At 55.3% G+C, this 23,530-nt stretch overlaps 1 protein-coding gene across 1 annotated transcript in view; it reads right to left on the bottom strand.

Annotated features, from left to right (window-relative positions):
* IFFO2 (intermediate filament family orphan 2) overlaps nucleotides 1-17,243 on the bottom strand; it is a 49,405-nt gene extending 32,162 nt beyond the window's left edge. The window contains exon 1 of the mRNA XM_047871201.1: nucleotides 16,261-17,243. Coding sequence (XP_047727157.1) covers nucleotides 16,261-16,925 — 665 coding nt within the window. The 5' untranslated portion in view covers nucleotides 16,926-17,243. The remainder of the gene's footprint in view (nucleotides 1-16,260) is intronic.
* Nucleotides 17,244-23,530: the final 6,287 nt, after the last annotated feature.

Genomic DNA, 23,530 nt, shown 5'->3' with positions numbered 1-23,530 from the left:
GCAACTTCTGTATATTCATGCTTCCTGCCCTTGGAGGTAAGTGGCCTCCCCCAGAGCCAAAAGGGAGTCCGGGAGGCAGCAGGGTGAGAGGGAGCCTTGGGGCAGGTAGGAGTGGAGGAGGTGAGGCCGCTGGGCTCCGAGGGCAGGCCTGGATCGCCAGGAATGTGCCATCCCAGAGGACAAGCAGGGGAGGGACTGATTCCTGGCTGGGGAGCCCCGTGGAGCCGGCTGCTTTGCTTTCAGGACACCCATGTGGGGCTAGAAGGCCACCAGCTACCTTTATCGGGCTGGAAAACCCACTTCCCGGCCCAAACCTCAGAATCAGCACGGCCCTGTGAACAAGGAGACCCAACTCCACCAGGCTGGCTGAATGGCCATAGTCATGTTGCTCAACCTCTGTGGGCCTCAGTTTCCCCATCAGAAAGGATGGGGCCAGGGTGACCCCGGGTTCCAAGTCTACTTCCAGCTCAGAGGGTTCCATGACTCCAGGAGAAGGCATGTGCCTCCCTCCCAGGAACTGGTGGGGACCCAAAGGGACTGGCCAGATCCTTTCCACACAAACAGCATGCCCTAACAAGCACGCAGGAGTCAAGGGGAACTTTAGAAGGGAAGAGGGCGAGCTTAGGGGCTCAGAGGGGAGTGGAGCCGTCTTCCCCAGGCGGTTGTTGCCCACCCATTCCCCTACTCCATGGAAGGCTACACAAGATGATGCAGCCTATGGGATTGTGGCTAGAGGCCAGGAAGCATTTTCCGATGAAAAGAGCTAGAAAGCACTTCCAGGGGAAGGCTCTGGAATGACCTTCCCAGGCAATAAGGTCTCTAAGCAGGATTTGCAAAGGTCCTAACCTCAAGGTGGAAGGAGGAACAGATAACCTCTGGAGACCCCTGGGGACAGCAAGCTGGTGTCCACAAGAAGTAAAGCAGGACCTCAGGGTCTCTGCACACGGGTGCCCGGCCAACCTGGTGTTCCAGACAGGGCATCATCTCAGGGCCGAGCATGGCCAGGCTCAGCTCCAGCTTAGGACCTGCACACTAGTCCAGCAGGCATCTCCGGGTGTCTCTCAGGACAGAGGCTGCAGAGGGCTCCAGAAAAGCCCAAGAACACATCAAAATAGGCAAAGAGGCAAGGGCTGGGTGAGAGGGCTGCCAGCCAGAAGTGGAGTCTTAGTGTGGCCGAGAGGCGAGATGGTGGGGCCGGGGTCCACACACCTGGCTGTGAGACCTAGCTCTGCCACCGAGTTGCTGTGCCACCTGGGGCAAGTCACTGCCCCTCTCTGATGTGTGTTGAGGGAGAAGCTAAACATCTGTCAGGACTCTTGCAGCTCTGATTTAAGAGTCATTTGGCAAGCTCAACTAGGAACAAGAGTCTGCCTGTGTGATCCATGCAGCATCATCACCAGGGCCCAGGCTCAGGGCCTGAGTATAGGGGCCCTGAAAACAGATGGATGGATGGATGGATGGATGGATGGATGGATGGATGGAAATGGTGGGTGGATGGATAGATGGGTGGGTGGATGGATGGATGGATGGATGGATGGATGGATGGGTGGATGGATGGAAATGGTGGGTGGATGGATAGATGGGTGGATGGGTGGATGGATGGATGGATGGATGGATGGATGAATGGATGAAGGATGGAAGGATGGATGGATGGATGGATGGATAGATGGAAATGGTGGGTGGATGGATAGATGGGTGGATGGATGGATGGATGGATGGATGGAAATGGTGGGTGGATGGATAGATAGATGGGTAGATGGATGGATGGATGGATGGATGGATGGATGGATGGATGAATGGATGAGGATGGATGGATGGATGGATGGGTGGATGGATGGAAATGGTGGGTGGATGGATAGATGGGTGGATGGATGGATGGATGTATGGATGGATGGATGAAGGACGGAAGGATGGATGGATGGATGGATAGATGGAAATGGTGGGTGGATGGATAGATGGATGGGCGGATGGATGGATGGATGATCAAGTGGGATCATTCCTGAAAAAGAGGAACAGAAGGTCCTAGACATCCGCGGGGATGACTCCTTACACTTGCCCACAAGGCCTCCTTGGAATCACATTCCCACAACTATAGACCCTCCAGCACCCAATCGTCTTCTCTATCTTATACATATGTGTGCACATACCTACCCATGCATACTTAAATATGCAGCACACACTCCCAGCATGGTGGCCCAGCTCTGAATCTTGAGGACAGACGCTCTGGATCCCCAAAGCCATGAGATTTATCTGTTCCAGCCTTCCCCCCGGGTATCTTGGCTTTCGGAAGTGTGCTCTCGAAGCTGGGTTTGAAATGAGACTCAACAGCAGTGGAACCCAGTGGAGGGTAATCTTTTAAGCTGCGGAGACCCCAGTTCACACGCCAGCTCTGCCACTTTCTAGCTATTCCAAGGAGCAGGTCACTTCACCTGCCAAGACTCTCTTTGCTCATCTGTACAATGGGCATGACGGCAGCCACCCTTCAAGAGTGCAGTGATTTCAAGAGAACATGTCCATGAAGTTTAGAACTGCATCGGATACGAGAGATGCTCTTGGGAAACGGCGAGCTGAGTATTATGGGATAATGAGACCCTGGCTTCCTTCTTGGAGGAGCTGAAGGCAAGCCAAGCCTCCCAGGGCTTCTCTGCCTGGGCCCTGAAATCGTTCCATCTCCTTTCCCACCTTGGGGGGTGGGGGGTGATGTGCCTGGGCTTAAAGCAGGCAGAAGGCACAGAGCAGCCTTTGTCCCAGAGACGAAATTCTAAACCAGTTGCCCTGACGTCAACCCTGGAAAAACAATGAGAACGCGGCCTTCGACGTCACCTCTCTGCCCAAGGTCTGGGAACGCACACTTCACCCACAAGGCCTCATAGAGGCAAACTGGGGGCTGGACCAGAACCCAGAAGCCATCCTCCCATGGCGTTAGAGAGGCCCAGAAGGAGGAAGAGCTGCCCCCTTCCCCTCCCCCCAAGGGTCAGGGCCAGGAACATGCGGCCCACTGCTCAGCCTGGAACACGGACCCTGTGTGTGTGGCCAACAGTCCTCTGGGAGGGTCCGCCAGACCCAGGTTCAGATCCCAGCTCTGCCCCTGCTTCCTGAGCAGTGAGACCTCAGGCTAGGGATGGGACCTCCTGAGGCTGCCTCCACATCCATACAAGGAGTCTGGGACTTAGAGGGCCCCACCCCCCAGGCAGCAGGAACAGGGACACACTCCCCCATGCAGCAAGGCCACTGGAAGCCACAGCCTTGAATGCTAGGTCTTGCCCTACCACTGACCCTGCGCTGACAATCTGCTGGGGATGTGACCTCCTCCTTGCTGGTCAGGCAGGCGGCTCTGCTGGGGAAAGGAAGTGCCCTGAACACAAAAGGCCAGCCTGTAGCCGGAAGAGGGAGGGAGTAGGCACTTCTTACTGTATGGGGCCTGGGGGCTGGGGACGCTCGGACAGATGGGACAGAGCGGTAACAGCTGAGGGGTCAGCACCGCGCTGAGCACCTGGCATGCACTACTCCACCGGACCCTCCTTACGACGCCGTGAGCTCAGGATGGCATCCCCATTTTATAGATGAGAGAGTGGAGGCTCCGGGTGGCCTTGCTCAGGGTCAGACCCCCACCTAAGTGAAAGCCCGTGTATTTATTACACGTTAGGGCACGGAGAGGAACAACCTATGAGTTGGGGGATGTCCCCTGAACTTGCCAGTAGTCTGCTGAGCTAGAACCTCCACTGGGCTAAGTCCTGGGGTTTTAAATGTTAGTATTTTCTCCGAAGGCAAGTGGAAAGCCAATCATAACAGAGTAAAAAAATGTACAAATCCCAGGTGCCTGGGTGGCTCAGTCGGTTCAGCATCTGACTCTTGATTTCGGCTCAGGTCATGATCTCACGGTTTGTTGAGTTCGAGACCTGCGTCAGGCTCTCTGCTGATGGTGCAGAGCCTGCTTGGGATTCTCCCTCTCCCCCTCTCTCTGCCCCTACCCGGCTCGTGCTCTTTCTGTCAAAATAAATAAACTTAAAAAAAAAAATAGTACAAATCCAAAAGTACGATTTGTCAGCCACAGCCCCAGACCGGGGATCTCTGTGGGGCGGGGGACCCGCCTTTCAGGTTCACACAACTCCAGCCTTCAAGGCAAAGTTCTCCGAACTTCGCACTCTGGGGCCCACCCCAGAGGAAAGAGGATGGGACTGGTCCTCACTGGGTAAGGCTTATCGACAACAATGCCGGGGGTGGGGGGGGTGTCTCATCATCCCATTTACACAAGAGGAAACTGAGGCACAGAGAAATGACACAGCAGAGCACACGGTAGAAGACGAGGATGGTCAATCAGTCGGTCAACAACCCAAGGCTGCTGGCCTGAGGCCAGGGGAGGGCCTTTTGTTACAAGGTGACAAACCCACCAGGACCTCAGAGTCTCTTCTGTAGGCGCAGAGGCTCATCCACGGCACAGGCACCTGGATGCTGGCTGGGGGACGGGGTTCGGGTTCTGCAGACTCCACTTGAGGCTCTGAGGCCTCTTCACCCTAAGAGCAACATCCTCGGCAGTTTTCAAAACCCCTCCTTAAATGGCCGTCGGACCCCAGAAGGATCCCTTAGCTCAGGGTTTCAAAGGAAACCCTACTCTGCTGTGTGACCTCAAGGGAGCTGCTCTGCTTCTCTGGGCCTGAGCTTTCTCATCTGGAAACAGTCATGGGTATGTGAGGGGGGGGGGAGAGGAAAACATAAATCACTGAGGGACGAACTCTCAGAAGATCTTTTTTCAAAAGACACAGAGCACATCTACTCACCCGCAATGACAGGGGAATGATGCTGCCCGGAAGCAGGATCCGGATGGACTGACTGAGCTCGGACAGCCCCTCAAGCCCTCTGGGCCCAGCAGGGGTAAGAGGAAGTCACAGGTGTGAGGGAGCAGGGACAGGCAGGGCGGTCAGGCCCGGGAGGTAAGGTGAACAGCCTAGCCTCCCGGCCCCCGCACCCCTACCCATGTCTAATCCTAGGCTCATCTCTGATGGGGGCTGGGGGCCGAGGTCTCCCATGACCAGCGTTGACCTCCAAGACCCAACAGCTATCACTCTCGCCAGGGAGCCTCCCCTGCCCCCAACGATGATGTACAAGGGGTGGTACAAAGGGACTGGGGTGGCCAAAGGCAGGGTCCTGACCCCGGGGGCTCCCAGTCTACAGGGTGTAGACCAAGGCTCCCAGACACACGCGTGCACACACAAAGGCTCACAAAGCCCCGGCAGCAGACAAAGAGCCCCCCGCAGTGGGCTGGCATTGGGTGGGCAGAGGGACAGGGAACAGGGCCCCCCTCACAGCCCTGCCCTGCCTCAGATGCAGGGTGGGGGATGGGAAGGTGAAAAAAAACAGCCATAAGGACTAAAGACCTAAACAAGAACGAGGGAAAGCGGGACAGGAGGGAGGATGAGAGGCAGCAAAATGGAAGAAAGAGAGCCAAGAAGGCCAGGAGGAGGGAGAGAGGGTGAGAAGGGGAAGAAGAGTGAGCAGGCAGGCCAGGCCCGCACGTTGGCATGGCAACCTCACCACCAGGCCTTTGACCAAGCTGTTCCCTCTACCTGAAACACCCTTCCCTTCTCTTCCACTCTTACTGGACCTCCGAAACACAACTCAGGCGACATCTCCTCCGGGAAGTCTTCCTTGACTGACCCTAACCTGGCTCGGGTGCCTTCCAGAACCCCTGGGTTTCGGGCACTGCAGGGTCCCACCCAGAGCTCCAAGGCTCTCTGGTCCTGTGGTCTGACTTTGCAATAAGCTATTGCAGTCAGCCTCCCCACCCACCGCCCATTACCACAGGGGCAAAAAGGAGGTGCTGAGAGGCCCTGGGAAGATGTACCGACCCTGCCCTGAGAGGAGCCTGTCTGCCGGGGAATTTCACAAGGTCCACTTAGACCAGCAGTCTTCCCCTCCCCCAAGACGGCAAACAGGCGGCAGCCAGCCAAGTACCGTCTTAAATAACCCAAGTAATAAAAATGGCCAATTAAGAGGGCGGAAGGCAGTGTCTCCACTGCGGGGGCGTCTCTCCATCACGCAGCAGATGAGCGGGGGGCTGTGTGAACCGGGCGCATCCCAAAGTCGGAGCACGCAGGCAGGCCGGCCAGAGTGCACTCAGCAAGCACCTCAGAGAGAGCTCTGAGACAGCCCCCGCCCGGGGCAGCCGAGCGGAGGGGCTCCTGCCCAGGCCCGGGGTCCAACTGCCCTCCGACCCCCACCCCTGCCCCTTTCCCCAGGACCCCCAGCCTCATTTAATAACAACGACGGCGGCTGCCAGCGTCCGAACAGCAGCATCCCACTGGCTTTCCCTGCCACCCACGCACAGTACTGTCCCCACTTCTCAGAGGAGCAAAGGACTCTCTCAAGTTCACATGGCTGATAAGCAGCAGAAACTCTCCCACTTCCTCTCCTCCCGGCCTCCAAGTGCCACACAAGCGCCCTTCCCCGAGCTATCTCGTTTTGCGGGCTTCTGTCCAACATCAACATCACGGGCCCGTCTCGGGGATCCAGTGGGGGCGTGAATGCAAAGGCAAGGGAAGGATGGGACATCCTGGGGCCTCGAGGAGCCCCAGGCTGCCTGGGAAGCTGGGGAGGAAACGGCAGAGTGTGTAGGCAGGACCCAGGCTTCTAATCATCCCCCCACGCCCCCAGGGCGAACACTCAACAGTTTATAAAGTGTTTCCACAGACATCACTTCATTTAACCTTCCAAACGGCCCAGGGAGGTCAGAGGTACTGTCCCCATTTCACAGGAGTGACAACTGAGGCTCAGAGCATGGAAGCTACTTGCAGTGGGCACACGTCCCTTCGTGGAGATAGCATAGAAGGTGGAATCTGGAGCCTGACTTCCTGGGTTGACATCCTGGCTTCCCACCTGCTAGCTGTGTCTGGGCTCAGGTCCCTCAACATCTCTGCAGCTCAGTTCCATCCTCTAAAACGGGGCTAATGACAGCACCTAATGCATAGGGTTAGGATGAGGTCATGTGAACCAAAGGTTTGTAAACCGCTTTGAATGCAGTTTGACGAAGAGTAAATGGTAGATAAATATTTGTTTAATTAATGAATTAATATTTATTGTGCCCTTACTATGCACAGATACTGTCTGAGCGGGTGCGTGTCAGGTGGCATCGTCACATTTGCCTGTGTCCCCAGACTCTGAGATCCCGAGGGCAGGGGCTACGTCTGCTTCCCCCCAGTGCCCAGCACGGGGCCTGGCGCACAGTGGGTGCCCAGCCACGGCCAGGAGAACAAAACCTCAGCTTCTCAGACATCCACACCCAGCGGGCTCATCTTCCCCAAACGAGGCACGGAGTGACTGTCACAAGTTCCCTGTACCCAGGCAAAGTTTATGGAACCAACCGAAAGCAAAAGTTAGGGAGACCCAAGCCCAGGGCGGAGGCCCATCTCCCTGCAGTCACCAGAGTGCCGGCTGCTCTCTCCTGCTTGTCACCAAGTGACGAGAAACCCTGGCCCCTGCCCTGGGAGGGTGTAGGTGCCGGGTACGATCAAAGGAGCGTTAGCTTCTTCTCTGAGACCCACATCCAGCCCCTGGCTTTGCTGTGTGGCTTAGAGTGAGTTACTCTTGTGCCCTGAGCCTGGGTTTCCCTCTGCAGAGATGGCACAAGGTTTAAATCAGAGGAGGGGAAAGTGTCAGACAGGTAATAATCCGTGCCCCCGGACCCCCCCGCTCCTCCCCCTGCCAGGCCCACCAGCTCCACTGTGCCAGCCTCTGTGGCTGACCAGTAACTGCTCCCTGCCCAGAGTCCAGTCCCCGACCAGGATCACCTCCAAAGAGCAGGGGGGCTAGGCCGCCCTCGACGGTGGCCCAGGAGGCTCATCTGCCTGCCACTGTCGGTGACTCACTGGCTTCTTGAGAAATAACTACCGTCAAGTGAGAGCGGGAAGACTTCCCAGTACAGCAGCCGCCTTCTGTTCTGCCACCCGTGGTGGCAATATTGTGACAGGCGCTGGGGAGACCCCACACTTCAGCCTGCCTCTTCACCCTGGACCAGCCTTCCCCAGGGCGGCAGGAACCTGGCCAGCCCGTCCGCCCCGAGGAAGAACGCTGAACTCGGGGTCTAGAGATGCAGACCGGACTTCCCGCAAGATCAGGGGCAGACTGCTTCACCTGTCAGAACCTCCCACCTGCCAAATGGGCATAATTAATTCTCAGCTCTTGGGGTTGTCTAGTAATGAACTCTCACTTATTTAAAGAAGCCATCACAGGGGCACCTGGGTGGCTCTGTTGCTTAAGCATCCGACTCTCGGTTTTGGCTCGGGTCATGATCCCGGGGTCGTGGGATTGAGCCCCGCGTGGGGCTCTGTGCTGAGCATGGAGTCTGCTTAGGATCCTCTCTCTCTCCCTCTGTCCCTCTCCCCCACTCGCTCTTTCTCTAAAATGAAATTTTTGTTTGAATTTTAAAAAATAAAGACCTCATTACAGAGCCTAGCACATAGTAGTTGCTCAATCAGTGGAGGCTATTAAGTCATTATGGCTTATTTTTTAAACCTCTTTCAGAACGTTCTACACTCCATATTTCGGTTGATTTTTACAGCAACCTGGAAAGCAGGACTCGTGAGAAAACTCCATTTTATGGAGTGACAAACTGAGGTGCCAAAGATTAAATGGTGTGCGGATCCGAAACCACTCCAACAAAGTTAGAGAGACCAGGATTGGCAGTGCCCTGGACCAGCCCATCCTCCCACCGTCCCCCTTCCCCGGCGGACAACCAGAAGCTCGGATCACAGCACAGCCAAGCCGGGACCACAACCTGGACTCCACGGGGCTCCGGCCACCCCCTTGCCACCCGCCAGGGGACTCGGCCAGGCCACAGCCCCTTGAAGGAACCAGAGGCCTTCACCAGGTTTACTGCTGGGTGACAACTATCCTCTGTTGTACCAGGAACTAGGGCGAGAAACCACATCCTGCCCAGGAAGCCGAATGCCCCGTGCCCCCTGAAGGTGGGCGGGCACAGCTCTGGCGGGCAGGCGGCAGCCTCACCAATCCTCACCAGCCTCCCGTCTGGCCCGCGCAACCCGCAATGCCCAGAGGTTACATGACACCCAGAGGCGGCTGGCGAAGACGCTGACCGTCCTCCCCTCAGCCTCCGGCCTGGCTCTTGACTTCGGCCCACAAAGCCGGCACCACTCACTTCTCAGGGCACCCACATTTCTGCCCCGTGAAATCCTGCTGTGGAACTCTTACAGAACTTCACTTAGGGCTGGAGCTGCATGAGCCCATTCACCCTGCCCACAACCTCAGCATAGCGATGAGGAGAAAGACCCAGAGAGGCAAAGTGACTAGGCCGATGTCACTCAGCTTTCAACCCCTGAGCCAGGAGCCCAGCGTCTAGCACCGGGTGATGGGTGCCATTCAAATATGGTCCAACTGACGCGTGGGGCCGGGAGAACGGGTCTCCCGACTCCAAACCAGCCCCTTCCCTCCACGAGCCGCGAGACCCCAGATATATAGTCTGTGGCGGCCACCGGCGTCATCTGGGCCTTGTGTCCCCTGGCCGCACCGGGGGCCTATCACCACACAGCGGCCAGGCGCAGGGCCCTCCCTCACCGCAAAACGCTTGCTCAGCATGGACTCTGGCCAGGCCCGGGTTGGGCTCGGCCAGTACACAGACCTGGAACCGGCCCCCACAAGCTTCCAGTCTGTGGGGGAGCAGACATCCCAGGCAATTGCGATTCAGGGTATGGGGTGCCGTGATGGGAGAGGTCGTGGGCACTCAGGAACGCCGGATAGAAGAAAGTCAAGGAAAACCAACGCATCCCGGTCCTGAGCCGAGGAGATGACAGCGCCTCCTCCCCTGTCCCAGGCCTTCAGCCATCCATGACATGGGAAGCAAGCAGAACACCAGCCGGGCTTCGCTTCCCCGATGTGATCAAAAGCCAGGACTCCAACTGCAAAGTCCACAGCCTCCGGTATTGTGGACACATGGCACCGTTTAAATCAATGCCCCTAGAAGTCAACACATCTCCTTGCGGCAAAGAGCACGTTCAGATTCTGGGTCTACCCTTCCGTGTCCTTCAAATGCCGACACGTGTACGGATGCGGGCCAAGAGCCTACAGAGACTGAGAGCGTGTGAGTCCATGTGTGTGTGTGTGTGTGTGTGTGTGTGTGTGCACTGGGGCGGGGGGAGGGGGGCAGGGGCCTCGCATCCGGTGGCCAAGGCAAAAGCCCCGCCCCACATTCCTCAGGGAAGGAATCTTCAGCGTCAGCTGTCTCCAGGCTTCCTGCTTCCCTTTCTTTTCTGGGACCTCATTCCCCTCCCTCTGGCTTGAGGCTGTGAAAATCCCTCCCAAATGTGTTCCCAAAGAGAATGCCGGCACAGCCAAGAGACTCTAGGATACCCAGAAGCTGGATGGAGGGGGTTTGTGTGTTTCTTTCAATGAAGGTTAGAAGAAAGGGTGGGGGGTGGGAGGGGGGTGGCCAGAGATTTCCGGAGGCACAAATCAACCGCTAAGAGTAGGAAGAACACCCTCCTTAGATGCTGGACAAAGAAGTAGTCCTTTTTCCCTCCTCCCCCAACACCATGTCTGGCGCCTTCCACGGGACAGAGAGCTGCGACGCGTCCTGAAATGGGTGTGCTGGGAGGTCCAGCATTGTGCCAGGAAAGCCCTGTGAAATGAAGGGAACAGACATTGCGGGAGGTCAGAGAGGGGACCAACCCGGAACCTACCGAGCCCCAGGTGCCTTGTCACCGGGGCTCATTTATTCCTCCCCGATTCCTAGGGGAGCAACATTACTCCCCCTCTTTCACAGACAGCGGTGGCTCAGGCAGCTCAGAGAGGTTAAGCAATTGCCCACAGTCACACAGAAAGTGGCAGAGCTGGGATTTCAACCTTCTTTCCACCATCCCAGGCTGCCTCCCGGAAAAACCAGAAATAAAGAATCCATATCGGTGGCAGCTTCAGAAATAACAGAAGTGGCAGGGAACGAAACCTTCCAACCAGCTTTCCGGGGCAGTCTTCTGGCTTTGGGGCACTCAAGGGCCAGCAAACACCTGCTCAAGGGCCTTCCAGGGCGTGATGGGAAAAGGCAGGGGACACTCCAGCTGGCTCACCCACCAGCCCTTCTTGGAGCCCTTCATTCAGGCCCCCAGCCCAGCCCCTTCCGGCTCATGATCAGAAATAGCTGTGACAAAAGTCCCTCCCATCCCTGAAAGTAGCTTTTTAAAAAATGCCTAACGGCAGACACAGAAAGGTGGAGAGAACTCTCCCAACACCCAACCATGGGCAGATGACGTGGGCATCACCTCAGCGTGGTGGGGAAAGCTTTGGACAGCAGGCTTCCCAACTCAGCTTTGTGGGTCAGCTCCCTCTGGGCCTCAGTTTCCCCACCTCAAAAATGAAAGTAACTCAGCTGTATCAGCAATTTCTCTTTTTTGTTTTTTCTAAGCCGTAGAGCCCTGTTTTCCAATTGAATCCTCCTCAGAAGATCAATATGACAGCTCACGGAAATGGAGCTTCTGTGGTTGATGAAAGCCAAACCCCAGGTGCTCGGCACCCCCGCTCACTGTCCCCAGAATTGCCCCAAGGCTCCGGGGATCCAGAGGGCCCATGTGGGAACCATCAGGATCCAATGATCACTGTGGTCCCTTCCTGACTCTCAAGGGAAGCTCCGATCACCCAAACACCAGGTTAAAACAAACCAAGCCCCTCATGCTGACTTGAGTCAGAGGCACAGACACTTAGCGACCTGCAGCGGGGAGGGAAGGAAACCAGACAGTTCCAAACCACACTGGGCCTGGGGCAGGAGAGGGGGAGGCCCAGACTGCCATCCCATGAGGCAGGAAGGGCCCTGACCCGGACCCCTCGGAGTCACAGACCAAAGTGTAGAGTGAATTAGAAGGGAAACCCCCTCCTGTAAAGGTGGAGGGCCTAAGGCTCAGAGAGGGCGGCAATTGGCCTGAGGTCACACAGCGCCTAGTAGCGGAGCCAGACCTGGAGTCTGGGTCTCCTGGACGTGATGCAGAAAAACCCCCACGTGTTTAAAGTTCAGATAGATTCAGCAGGAATGTCCAGGGAAAAGCCCCCAGCTTGCAGACTCAGAACAGGATATTTTGGTGGCACTGGGTGGTGACAGGGCAGAGATGTTTGTTTTGGTTTCCAAATCAATGCTTGACAACCTTGTTGGCGTTACAGTTTCGGCAACCACATTTCATGGTGAAGAGCTCAGAGCTGGTTGGACCAAAGGGAAACCAAAAGCCATAGCGAACAGGCCAGGGGCTGTGGTTTGGGTTGCGTGTTTCCAAAGCATGGCTCCTATACCACCGATGGCACATGAGACGATCGGAGGCGGTTCACCAGTGACTCTTTGTGTTTAAAGTCTAGCGACTACAGAGGTGAGCAAATAAACGAAATGTGGTCTGTCCGCACAGTAGAACGTTATTCGCCAATCTAAAGGAAGGTACTCCTGGAATTTGCTACAACATGGATCCACCTCAAAAGCACTAAGTGAAAGAAGCCAGACACAAAGGACAATCTATGGTATGATTCCATTTCTATGAAGTGTCCAGAAGAGGCAAATCTATAGAAACAGAAAGCAGATCCGTGTTGCCTGGGCTGGGTGGGAATGGCGATTAACTACAAATGGTCACGAAGGATCTTTTGGGGGGGGGGGGGGATGCAAGTATTCTAAAACTGGACGGTGGTGATGGTTGCACAACTCTATGGATTTACTTAAAAAAAAAAAAGAATCACTGAATTGTGCGCTTAAAATGAGAGGATTTTAGGATACGCAAATTCCACCGCAGTAAATCTGTGAAAGGATATTTTACAGCAGGAATAATGTGGTGGTAGGTGGATATGGCTGCACATCCCGGACGGGGAACCCAAAGGCCCCCAGCTTAGACAACACAGAGCTGCACATCCCAGGCTGCCCTCTGGGGAAGCAAGTGGGGGGTGTCCAAGGCTGTGAGTTCCTCTGGGGTGGGGGGGGAACCAGAGGAAACCCGGGAACCTTTCCTTTCCTGGCACAGGTGCCTTCCAGTGCTCACGGCTTGGGGCTCTGTGCTAGACATCCCGAAAGGATATAAAGGCTTCAGTGGCCAACAGTGCAAGCGAACCCCATGGTCCCATCCCTCAGACTGTGCCTTCTCTCATGGACAGGGGCCCAGAAGTGGGCCGGGAGTTCCAATGCAAGATTATATTTTGTCAAGACCTTCTGAGATCATCTAGCCCGGTGGTTTTTTAACTTTTTTTTTAAGTTTATTTATTTTGAGAGAGAGAGAGAGAGAGAGAGAGAGAGCAGAGGTAAGGGCAAAGAGAGAGGGAGAGAGAGAGAGAGAGAGAGAGAGAGAGAATCCCAAGCAGCCTCTGCAGCACAGAGCCTCAACTGAGACGGGGCTCAGTCTCAAGAACCATGAGATCATGACCATGACCAATGCAGAGTCGGACGCCTAAGAGCCACCCAGGCACTCCTAACTTTTTTTTTAAGTGGTTCAGATACCTGCCCTCCTCCCAAGAGAAAATTCTTATGAGAAGCCCAAATACAGAAACAGGTAGAAACAGAATGCTACTTGTATACATTTATATTGTAAGTTCAAATATAGACATTTCAAATATAACCATTCTAAATTCAATCAGTGAAGTTGACGAGGCTATTTTGATTCATTAACACTTAGAATGGGGACTACAGATGACAGCACCACTTTCCATTTAATTCTGTTTCCAGTTTTGGCTGCAGAGTTTCACGAAAATCCTGACTCACACAGATAAGTAGCTACAAATGGGAATGGTTTTTAGCGGTTTGCTCTGCAATGTCAGAGTACTCTTCAGACAAACAGAGAAGGCAGGAGGGTGGCTCTAACTTGAGGCCAACTACTAATACGTTAGTGTGTCAGTGGACTTCAAGGAGTTAACGTGAACTTAAAAAGTGAGCACATGTTGGGGCGCCTGGGTGGCTCAGTGGGTTAAGCACCCGACTTCGGCTCAGGTCATGATCTCACTGTTCGTGACTTCAGGCCCCGCGTTGGGCTCTGGGCTGGCAGCTCGGAACCTGGAGCCTGCATCGGATTGTGTGTCTCCCTCTCTCTCTGCCCCTCCTCCCCCCCTCAAAAATAAATAAATGTCAAAAAAATTTTTTTTCAAGTGAGCACATGTTTATAACCATACTTAACATTTTAATATAATTTAAAATATTAAGTCTCATGTAATATTCAAGGACCCCCTCCCCAACAGCATCTCTAAGGAAGCATGAGGCTTCGGAGAGCATGGTTCTAACCCACTCACCCCTCACTTTACAGATAGGGAAGCTGAGTCCCACAGAAGGGAGTATACTTGCTTTGGAAAAATCCAAAAACTTGAGCCCCGAATCAACTTCAGAAAAGATGCGCCTCCCCGGTTCACAAAAAAAAAAATTGGAGGAAGGGAAGGTGCTCGTGCAGCCCAGAGGGTGGGAGGAAGGCACCCACACTCCACCTGCCTCAGCAGTGGCCATCTCATTCCAGGCCAACGCCAGAGGCTGACATCACACCCCACGCCCTGGGTGCAACTTGAACAGAGCATTGCTCAACGCCAACCTATCTCCCTTTGAGATTGGGCACGGTTTTTCCATCCCCTTAGTCGCCCGGTCCAAAAAAGCACACACAATAAAACAAACACGGCACAAGCCTGGGGCATGACGACACAATCAACAGTGGCAGACAGAAGGGCCCAGCCCTCCGTGTTTCACCATCGAGAGCAAGTGCCTTTTCCCCTACCCCACCCCGGCGAAGCTGCCCACAGAGGCAGAGGTAGCCTTCCCATGGCCATGGCGGGCCACCAGGCCATCCTCAAGTCCTCAAGAGAAGACCAGCCCCGGAGAGGAGCTCGTTCCCCCAACGGGGTGTAAGACCTCCCGCTGAGACTCAGGCCCTGCCTGAGACAGACCTGAGACTTGGGCCTCTGCTCCACGCTGGGCTGGCCTGACACAGTCTCTCGTCTTTAACATCAACGGATTACTTCTCCCCTTCTGCAACCCTGGGTAGATTTTATTACGCCAGTCTCTCTAAATGAGCAAACAGGCTTCCAAATGGTTCAACAATCTCCCTGGTGGGTGATGGAGCCGGCATTTGAATCCAGCCCAGTGGAGGAAAAGGAAGGAGACCCACACCTAGCTCCCTGGGCAGACCTGTGTGCTCATGCGAGCCCCAGGACTCAAGGAGTAGAAGGAAAGATCCTTCTCGCAACATGCTCCAAACAGAGGCTCCCAATGCGGAGAGCTGCCCATGCCGGGGACAGCAGAGGGCCCTGCCCCCACCCAGGCCCGAGAAGCTACAGACAGACCCCTCTCCTCTTATTGGAAAGCTGAGCCATCAGTCCTGTAGGCCAGGCTGCAGGCAAGCAGGAAGCAGTGTCAGTGTCCCAGCTGGGGAATCGGGACTGGGCAGGAATGTGCAGGCTGGTCCTGCAGGCAGTGTGCCCCCCAACACTAGCCAGAGATGGTGGTCTGGGTCCATTCCATGTCTAGTTTTCAGCCCAAGGTCCTCGCCTCCTGTGGGCCTTTAGGGCTGAGTCTGTTGGGGCTCAGTAAGCCAGGACAGTAGTGGGGTGGGGAGAAGAGGGATGAAGAGAGGCATTTTTAAAAGCTGGTGGCCAGTCTGATGTAGGCCCCGCCACCTGGACCTTGCAGAGCCAGAGCAAAATGGCAGACTCTGGCCCTAGTGGGTAGGGACAAATCTACCCATTTTCAAACATATGGTCTCATTTAATTCAAGGAACAAAACAGTAGTTTGGTTGAGTTTTTTTCTTTTCACCCGCGGAGGGAGAGGAGCCCACCCCCTACAGCCTTGGAAAATACCTAGAGCAGCAGACAAACTAGCCAAAAGTCTTTCAATTCACTAGTTGTTCAAATCCTGGTTTCACCACTATCAGCCAAGTCACCCTAGGCAAGTCACTTGCATCCCTGTGCCTCAGCTTCCTCACTTACAAATCGGGGATAAGAATGCCTTACACTCTGTGCTGGCGTGAGGATTAAATGAGATCACCTAAAACACCAGTGGTTATTATGTCACCTAGAAAGCAACCTGCCTCGACCAATGACAGCGCCGAGGTGTCCCCTATGGTAGTCAGCGCCAGCCCCCATTCTTGGAACTAGATAACTGAGTTTTCCAAGCGCGTGTAGGGCGCCAGGCAAACACAGCTCCCAGCCCACCTGCTAGGACCAGCTGGCCGCCCCCGGCCCCTCCCCAACGCACGCATTCCGCGGCCTTCGGGACCTGGACGCCCCCTCCCCGGGAGCTGCGCGGGGGAAGGGCAGTCTGCACTCACCTCCGCTTGTACTCGTCGCGCTCGCGCTTCACCTTGGCCAGCACGTTGTAGAGCGCGCGTATCTCCGGCGTGATGGTGTCGATCTGCACGCCCACGCCGTCGGGGTGCACCCACGACACGCCGGGGCCCTGCACCGTCTCCACGCCGCCGCCGCCCGTGCGCCGCACCTGCGTGTAGCTCCAGATGGTCCCGGGCAGGCGGCCGTAGTGCTGCGGGTGCGAGCCGCCGCCGGGGGGCAGGCCGCCCAGGGCCACGGCGTTGGCGTTGGCGCCGGCCGCCGCGCCGCTGCTGCTGCCGAGCCCGGCGCCGGCTGCGGGCGGCCGCAGAAGCTCGGGCCCGGTCTGCACGGCCTGCTCGCGGGAGAAGGTCTTGTAGCGCAGCCGCCGCTCGCGCTCGCTCTGCTGCTGTTCCAGCTGCTTCTCCAGCAGCCGGTTGCGCCGCTCCAGCTCGTGCACCTTGGCCAGGAAGCAGCGGAAGCGCACGTTGAGCCCCTTCAGGAGGTGGATGTTGGAACCCAAGTCGTCCCGCAGCGCCGCCGTCACAGGCGACGGCCCCGGCCCGGCCCCGCCGCCGCCGCCGCCCCCGCCGGGGCAGCTCCCGCCGCCGCCGCCCGGCGGGCAGCCGAAGGCCAAGGCCATCTCCCCGAACAGCAGCGAGTTCACCATGCGCCGGCTGCGCGGCTCAGGGCCCCGGGCCCGCGGCTCCAGATGCGGCTCCAGCTCCGGGCAGGGCTCCCGGCGCGGCCGGGCCAGGGCGGGCGCGGGCTCCAGCGCGGCCGGCCGGGCGGTTCCAGATGCTCGCCAGATGCGGCCTCCGCAGCGACGGCGGCCGGACCGCCCCCCGGATGTGGGCGCCGAGGCGAGGGACTGGACTCGGGGCCGCGGTGGAGGCCGCGAAGGCTGCGTGAGGTGGCGAGGGTCGCGGGTCCCAGCTCCGCGGCTGTCAGAGTCGGTGTGGAGGCTCCGCGGCAGCGGCGCGCAGAGGACTCTCGGCCGGCACTGCCCCTCTGCGGCGGGCCCCGCCCACTGCAGACATAGGCCCCGCCCCTGTCCTCGCCCCGCCCACCCCGCCTCCCTCTGCGGCGCTCCCCGAGACCGAGGCCCCGCCCCCGAGGCCCGCAGCGCCGAGCCCCGCCCAGGAGGCGGTGGCTCCGCCCACCCCCGCTCTAGGCTGCTTTCTGGGCTGGGTGGACCGGCTGTCTGCAGCTCTGGCTCCGCCTGGCTCCCGGCTGGACCACGCCCTCTCCCGCGCGGAGTCCCGCCGCCCGGCCCGGCTCCGATTCTTTGCCTGGGGACACGGACCGCAGAGCTGCACCAGGCCCGCGGTTAGCTGGAACCGCCGCAGAGCCAGCCCGGCCCCTTAAAGGGGCCGGCGGCCGGCGCAGCGCACGTTTCCCTGTTAGAGCGCCCCTGCCCCCACATCCTCTCACAAGGAGGCTCCGCTCCGGCTCCCTACTCGGATTTCCCCGGCCCCAAATTCCCACGGGGTGTCCCGGAAGGGCTGGGGAACCATAGGGTACGAAGGTGCATCCGCCCCCCACCCCCACGCCAACTTGGGGCGGCCTAGATCGACCTTCCCAGGATAAGGCAGCGCTTCCGCTGGCACGTACCCCACGCGGTGGACCAGGGCGGGCTTCTGCACCGCTTGCCCCCGCCTATGGGCGCGAGTTCGTCGTCCCAAGATTGACCTGGGCACTGGCGAGCTGCTGGTCCCCGGGTGCACTGAGGAGCCCAGCCGAGTGGGGGACGGCGGAGGTGGGGGGGGAGACTGAGCCAAGACCCTCCCGGAAAATGACATCCGAAAGCTCAGCCTTGGGCTGCTGCTGTTTCCGGCCCTGAACGAGACCACCTTTCCACCTCTGCACACTCGCGCGCAGAGATGCAGGGGGCCCCACGCCTGGGGTGCATTTCATCCAACTGTTTAGGGGGCAGCAAGGGGGTGGAACCAGTGTGAAGGGCGGAGCCAACCCGAGAATTCAATTCATTCAGTCTTTTCTACCACCCTAAAGAACAAGCTCTCCAGCCTCCTGCAGTCTCTTGAACCAGTTTGCAAATATCTGTCATCATTTTCTTAATGCTAATAATGGCTCCCCGTATTGAGTGCTTCCTATATGTCAGGTGCCAAACTTAGTTATTATCTCCATTTTACAGAGAAGATCGCTGAGACCAGAGAAGCAACAAGCCATCCCCAAAAACGCCTGCTGTAACCGGCAATCCTACCCTGCTGGGCTCCTGTGCATTTTCCCACTTGATCCTCTCCATAAACCTCAGAGGGGAGGTGGCCCACACCTTTGAACGCCTGTGGCTTGCACTGTGTACCAGACATGTGGCATGTTCCAGATTCTTCCAGCTGCATTTTTTGAATTGCAATTTAATTTTGTCTCATTAACTTTTGTGTTTTGTCTCGTGCGGAAGCTTGAGGGCAGGTACCCTGTCTTACAGGGACAATGGTTTGGTGTCCTCAGCGACAAAAGAGACACAAAGGGGGCGCGGGCTTGTTCCGGGATGAGGTTGTGGCTGTTGTGTTAACCTGCTGCTTTTGATTTGGTCATAAGAGCAAAAACCCTCCCCACGTTTCCTTCCCTCAACCGCAGCTCCTTGCTCCCTGCCAAAATGGTCTCACCTTGACAACACTCAGCACCGAAACTCACCTGTCTCGAAACCTCTCTCTGCTTCACCCAACCCAGCGTGGTCAGTTTTCTTCGCTCTGTTCTCTCAGCTCTTGGTGATTTTGTTTATCTAATCTAAAGAATCAAGACCCCTTGGCCTTAAAGCAGGAGTTTGAGACCCCCTCCCCCAAGGAGGCTGAGGATAGAATTCATGACACTGGGATGGGCAAAAGTTATATCTTTATTTTCATTAATCTCTAAATGGTATTTAGCATCTTCTTTGACCATGAGTGCAGGCAACCGGTAGAAGTCCCTGTGATTTGTCACTAAGGGAAGTCAAAGATCTTTTCATATCGATATTACAGTTACTGTACATATTTCAAAATGTGATTTAAGCTACCACAACTCTGAAATGAAGATCATATTAGACCCACCACTAAATCTTATTGGTGTGTTAGTGAAGAAGCACTATATCACAGACTGGTTCAAATTTTTTGTGATTGTATTTTAGTAAAAATTGTTTTATTATCCTAATGCCATTTTTTTTTTTTTAAGTATTCTTAGGGCTTCTGGGTGGCTCAGTTGGTTTGAGCATCCAACTCTTGATTTTGAGTCTTGATCTCAGGTCATGATCCCAGGGTCATGGGATCAAGCCCTGTGTCAGGCACACGGAGCCTGATTGGGATTCTGTCTCTCTCTTCCTCTGTCCCTCTCCCCTGCTCCTGCTCTCTGTCTCTCTGACTCTCTGTCTCTCTCTCTCTAAAATAAAATTTACAAAAATTATTCTGAAAAGAGGTCCATAGGCTTTACCAGATGCTCAAGGGGCCTGTGGGATGGAAAGGGTTAAAAAGCCACACCTGGGGAGTGGCTCCCTGCAGCCTGTTCCAGAAAGAATATGTCCTACCAGCAGCATTGTCCTGGAGTTGGGGTGTCGGGGGCACCCAGCCCTGTCCTGGGCGCTGGAGAGATTCAGACATTCTATGATCATTAACTGAGCCCTTGCGTCAGCACAGGCTCTCCGCTTATCAGAAGGCAAGAGTTTAAGGAATGCCGGGAAAGCTAATGAAGGCTACCAGAAAGACCCTCCTGAGGCATGGGAGGGGTGCGAGAAGGGACACTTGGCCTGGAGGAGTAGAGAACCAGAAGATCTGAAGGAAATGGAGGAAATCGTACCCAAAGGGATTTCCAACTCAGCCGTAGAAATATACATACAAACAAAATGGCTAGAAAATAGTGCTGTGGCCATAAAGGAGCCAAAGTGAGATGTTGTGTGTCTTGCTTTTTATGGGTAAGAGGAGAGGGGAGGCTAACCTGATGTCCTTCCAGTAGAGTGACCAACTGTCTTCATTTGCCCAGGACCCAGGGTTCCCTTTGATGCAGGACTTTCAATGCTAAAACCAGAAAGTTTCAGAGAAACCAAAACAAGCCCTTATAGCTCTGGCAACTTCTCAGGCCAGAAGTCTTGGTCATCAATGTCAGCCAGATGGGGCTCAGAAAGAAGCCAGCCTAGGGGTGCCTGTGTGGCTCAGTCGGTTGACTCAGGTCAAGATCTCACGGTTTGGGATGACAGCTCAGAGCCTGGAGCCTGCTTCAGATTCTGTCTGTCTCTCTCTCTCTCTCTCTCTCTCTCTGCCCCTCCCCTGCCCCCATGCTCTGTCTCTCTCTCTCTCTCAAAAATGAATCAATATTTTTTAAAAATTAAAAAAAAAAAGGGGGGCACCTGGGTGGCTCAGTCGCTTAAGCATCCGACTTCGGCTCAGGTCATGATCTCACAGTCTGTGAGTTCGAGCCCTGCCTCGGGCTGTGTGCCGACAGCTCAGAGCCTGGAGCCTGCTTCAGATTCTGTGTCTCCCTCTCTCTCTGCCCCTCCCCTGCTCATGCTCTGTTTTTCTCTGTCTCAAAAACAAATAAGAACATTAAAAAAAATTCTTTTTAATTAAAAAAAAGAAAAGAAGCCACTCCAGTGTTTCCAATTTACAGACAATAGCATCAAGGTCCAGAGAGGGGTAGGGACTAGCCCCAGATCACCCAAAAAAAAATTGGTGGCAAAACCTGGCCTAGAATTCTGGTCCTACCCTCTGTCCACTGTTCAGCCCTCCCCCAAGCTTCTCAGTGAGGTCAGTGTTTCCATCCGTTCAACCCTGGACACCCTCACCTCCCCATCCATCATCCAGAGAGAACGCAGGTGACTCTTCACTGGGTGGGGGCATCACTCAGACAGACAAAAGGAATATCCCCAAGAGGGATGCCAGCCTCCACTCTCTGAATAAGGATGGGTTTTCTCCTCAGTGAGGATGGGCATGACTTCACCCATGAGGCCCTTTTTATAGTCTCTGCCTCCTTGTCACGGCCACCTTGCCTGCCCTGTCAAAGTGCTGGGGACACCTGATAGGCTCTCAATAAACAGTTGCTGAATGAATGAATGAATGAACGAATGAATGAACTGATAAATGAATGGACAAACAACTTCATTCTCCCCACCCCCATTCCCTTGGCATTTCACCGGGTAACTATCCCTCATCCTGCAGATTCCAACTTCACGCACAAAACCTCTGTCCTCCCAGCACCCTCCAGGTCAGCAACCTTGAGCCAGGAACAAGTCAGATTCCCTATAGCCCCACATCCGGGCATGATGCCCAGCACATAATAGGTGCTCCACAGAGATGAGTTCAGGCAAGCAAATGTGCTGTTAATACGAGAGAAAACTCCCGTCAGGTGCAGAGTAGGCGCTCAATAAATGTCCGATTTTTCTCATTTTAACTACATTTCTAGGTCTTGCAACCATCGAGCCATAGTTTACTTATATCATTTGCTCATTTCAATGGATTTTACTAACCTTACCAAGCTGCGTAACCATCACTATGAATCTGTTTTCGAATATTTCATCTCTCCCAGTAAGATCCCTGGTGCCCTCTTAACTGGTATTCCCTGTTTCCACCCCCTGCTGAGGCCACCGCTGATCTACTTTCTCTGTGGACTGGCCTTTTCCGGTCATTTCATATAAATGGAAACATAAAATACATAGCCCTCGTGGATCGTTCCTTGTGGTTGACGATCTCTTTTTATTTTTGTTAATTTATTTATTTTAATGTTTATTTTTGAGAAACAGAGAGCGTGAGTGGGGGAAGGGGCAGAGGGAGAAGGAGGCACAGAAGCCGAAGCAGTCTCCAAGATCCCAGCTGTCAGCACAGAGCCCGACACTGGGCTCAAACTCAGGAACTGTGAGATCACGACTGAGCTGAAGTTGGCCGCCTAACCAGATGCCCCGACAATCTCTTTTTAAATGTTGATGGTTGGGATTTTTCTCTACCTTGCTTACCGTTCTGCACTTCTGTTCCTCATCTGGAAATAGGACCAAGTAAGACTCTCTCCCTCACAGGGAGGTTGCCAAGGTTAAATGACTGAATACGTGTAAAATCGGCATGTAGTACCTGCTCAATAAATATCAGCTATTAGCACCGTGAATTTTCTCCCATCCTTTTGTTTATGCAAATATAGAAAGCCCAAAAATGTATAAAGAGGCAGGGGGAGAAAGCATCGCCCGCAATCCCACACCCAGGGACCCCGTCTGGCGTCTCAGTTCGGCCCTGCTGCTGGGGGGAATAAGCTGCTCCCTCTCCCCTGCGTGTTCCCCATCCCACCCTCAGCCTGTAGCTTCTAGAACATTCCCATGAGGTTGCTTCCCGGTAAAATGAAAGAGAGCAGTAAAACACGATGGCACAGAGGAAAGGGAGTGGCTGCAAGCCCCACATGATGCTGCAGGTGAAGATTAACTCTCTGAGCAGCACAAAGTCTTCAGATGTCCCGTCTCTCTTCCCAGAAAGTAACAATGACAACAACGACAGCCAAAAAAAAAAAAAGATTTGGCAGCAGGGTGACTCTGGCTGGGCCCGTAGCAGCAGCGCGTTGCTAGGCCTCAACCCTCCCGGGCACCTCCGGGCTTAGAAGCGGCTTAAGCTGCGCGTTGTCTCAACAATTATTCTGGGTGGGTTTGCCTTCCTCGAAAAGGGCGTGGGTTTTTCACCACCGTCGGGCGCCAAAGTGTCCCACTGGCTGCCCAGACAGCGCTGATCTTGGTCAGCAGCCTTGGGGGAGCCCCAGCAGCCTTTGGGGTGCTTCCAGCACCTTCTCCAGGCCCCCGCAGGCCTGTCTCATGAAGGCCAGCCCGGGCGGCTCTGTATAATCTTGCTGTACGGCAGGGCGGTGACGAGCAGGGGATGCAGAGCCAGCTTCCGTCAATTAACCGTGTGACTGTGGGCAAGGCAGTCAACTGCTCTGTGCCTCCGTTTCCCGCTCTGTGAAATGGGAGGGTAGTGGTTCTTGAGGTTACTATGGGGATTAAACACGTCCACATGTGTGAAGAGCTTAGAACAGTGCCTGGCATGCATAAGTGCTGGCCATCACGAGCCAACATTCCTCGAACCCCTGCCAGGCACCATTCTAGGTGGTGATATGAGCTCCTTGTGACAAGAAATCAAAGCTGTGGGTTGCAGAGACCTAATGAGCGCCATGCTGGATCACCCAGGGGGAGCCATGACTTTGGGCGGCCCTTGCTTCCAGGCTTTATCGACTCCCACATGACAGCAACTGTTGAACAGCTTTCATCAAATCTTTTCACCAAAACTCCACGCGTTAAAGACCCCTCTACCCTTCTTACAGATG

This window comes from Prionailurus viverrinus, chromosome C1 (genome assembly GCF_022837055.1).
Source record: "Prionailurus viverrinus isolate Anna chromosome C1, UM_Priviv_1.0, whole genome shotgun sequence".
Classification (NCBI taxonomy): Eukaryota; Metazoa; Chordata; class Mammalia; order Carnivora; family Felidae; genus Prionailurus; species Prionailurus viverrinus.
This window is presented reverse-complemented; position numbering and strand designations above follow the sequence as displayed.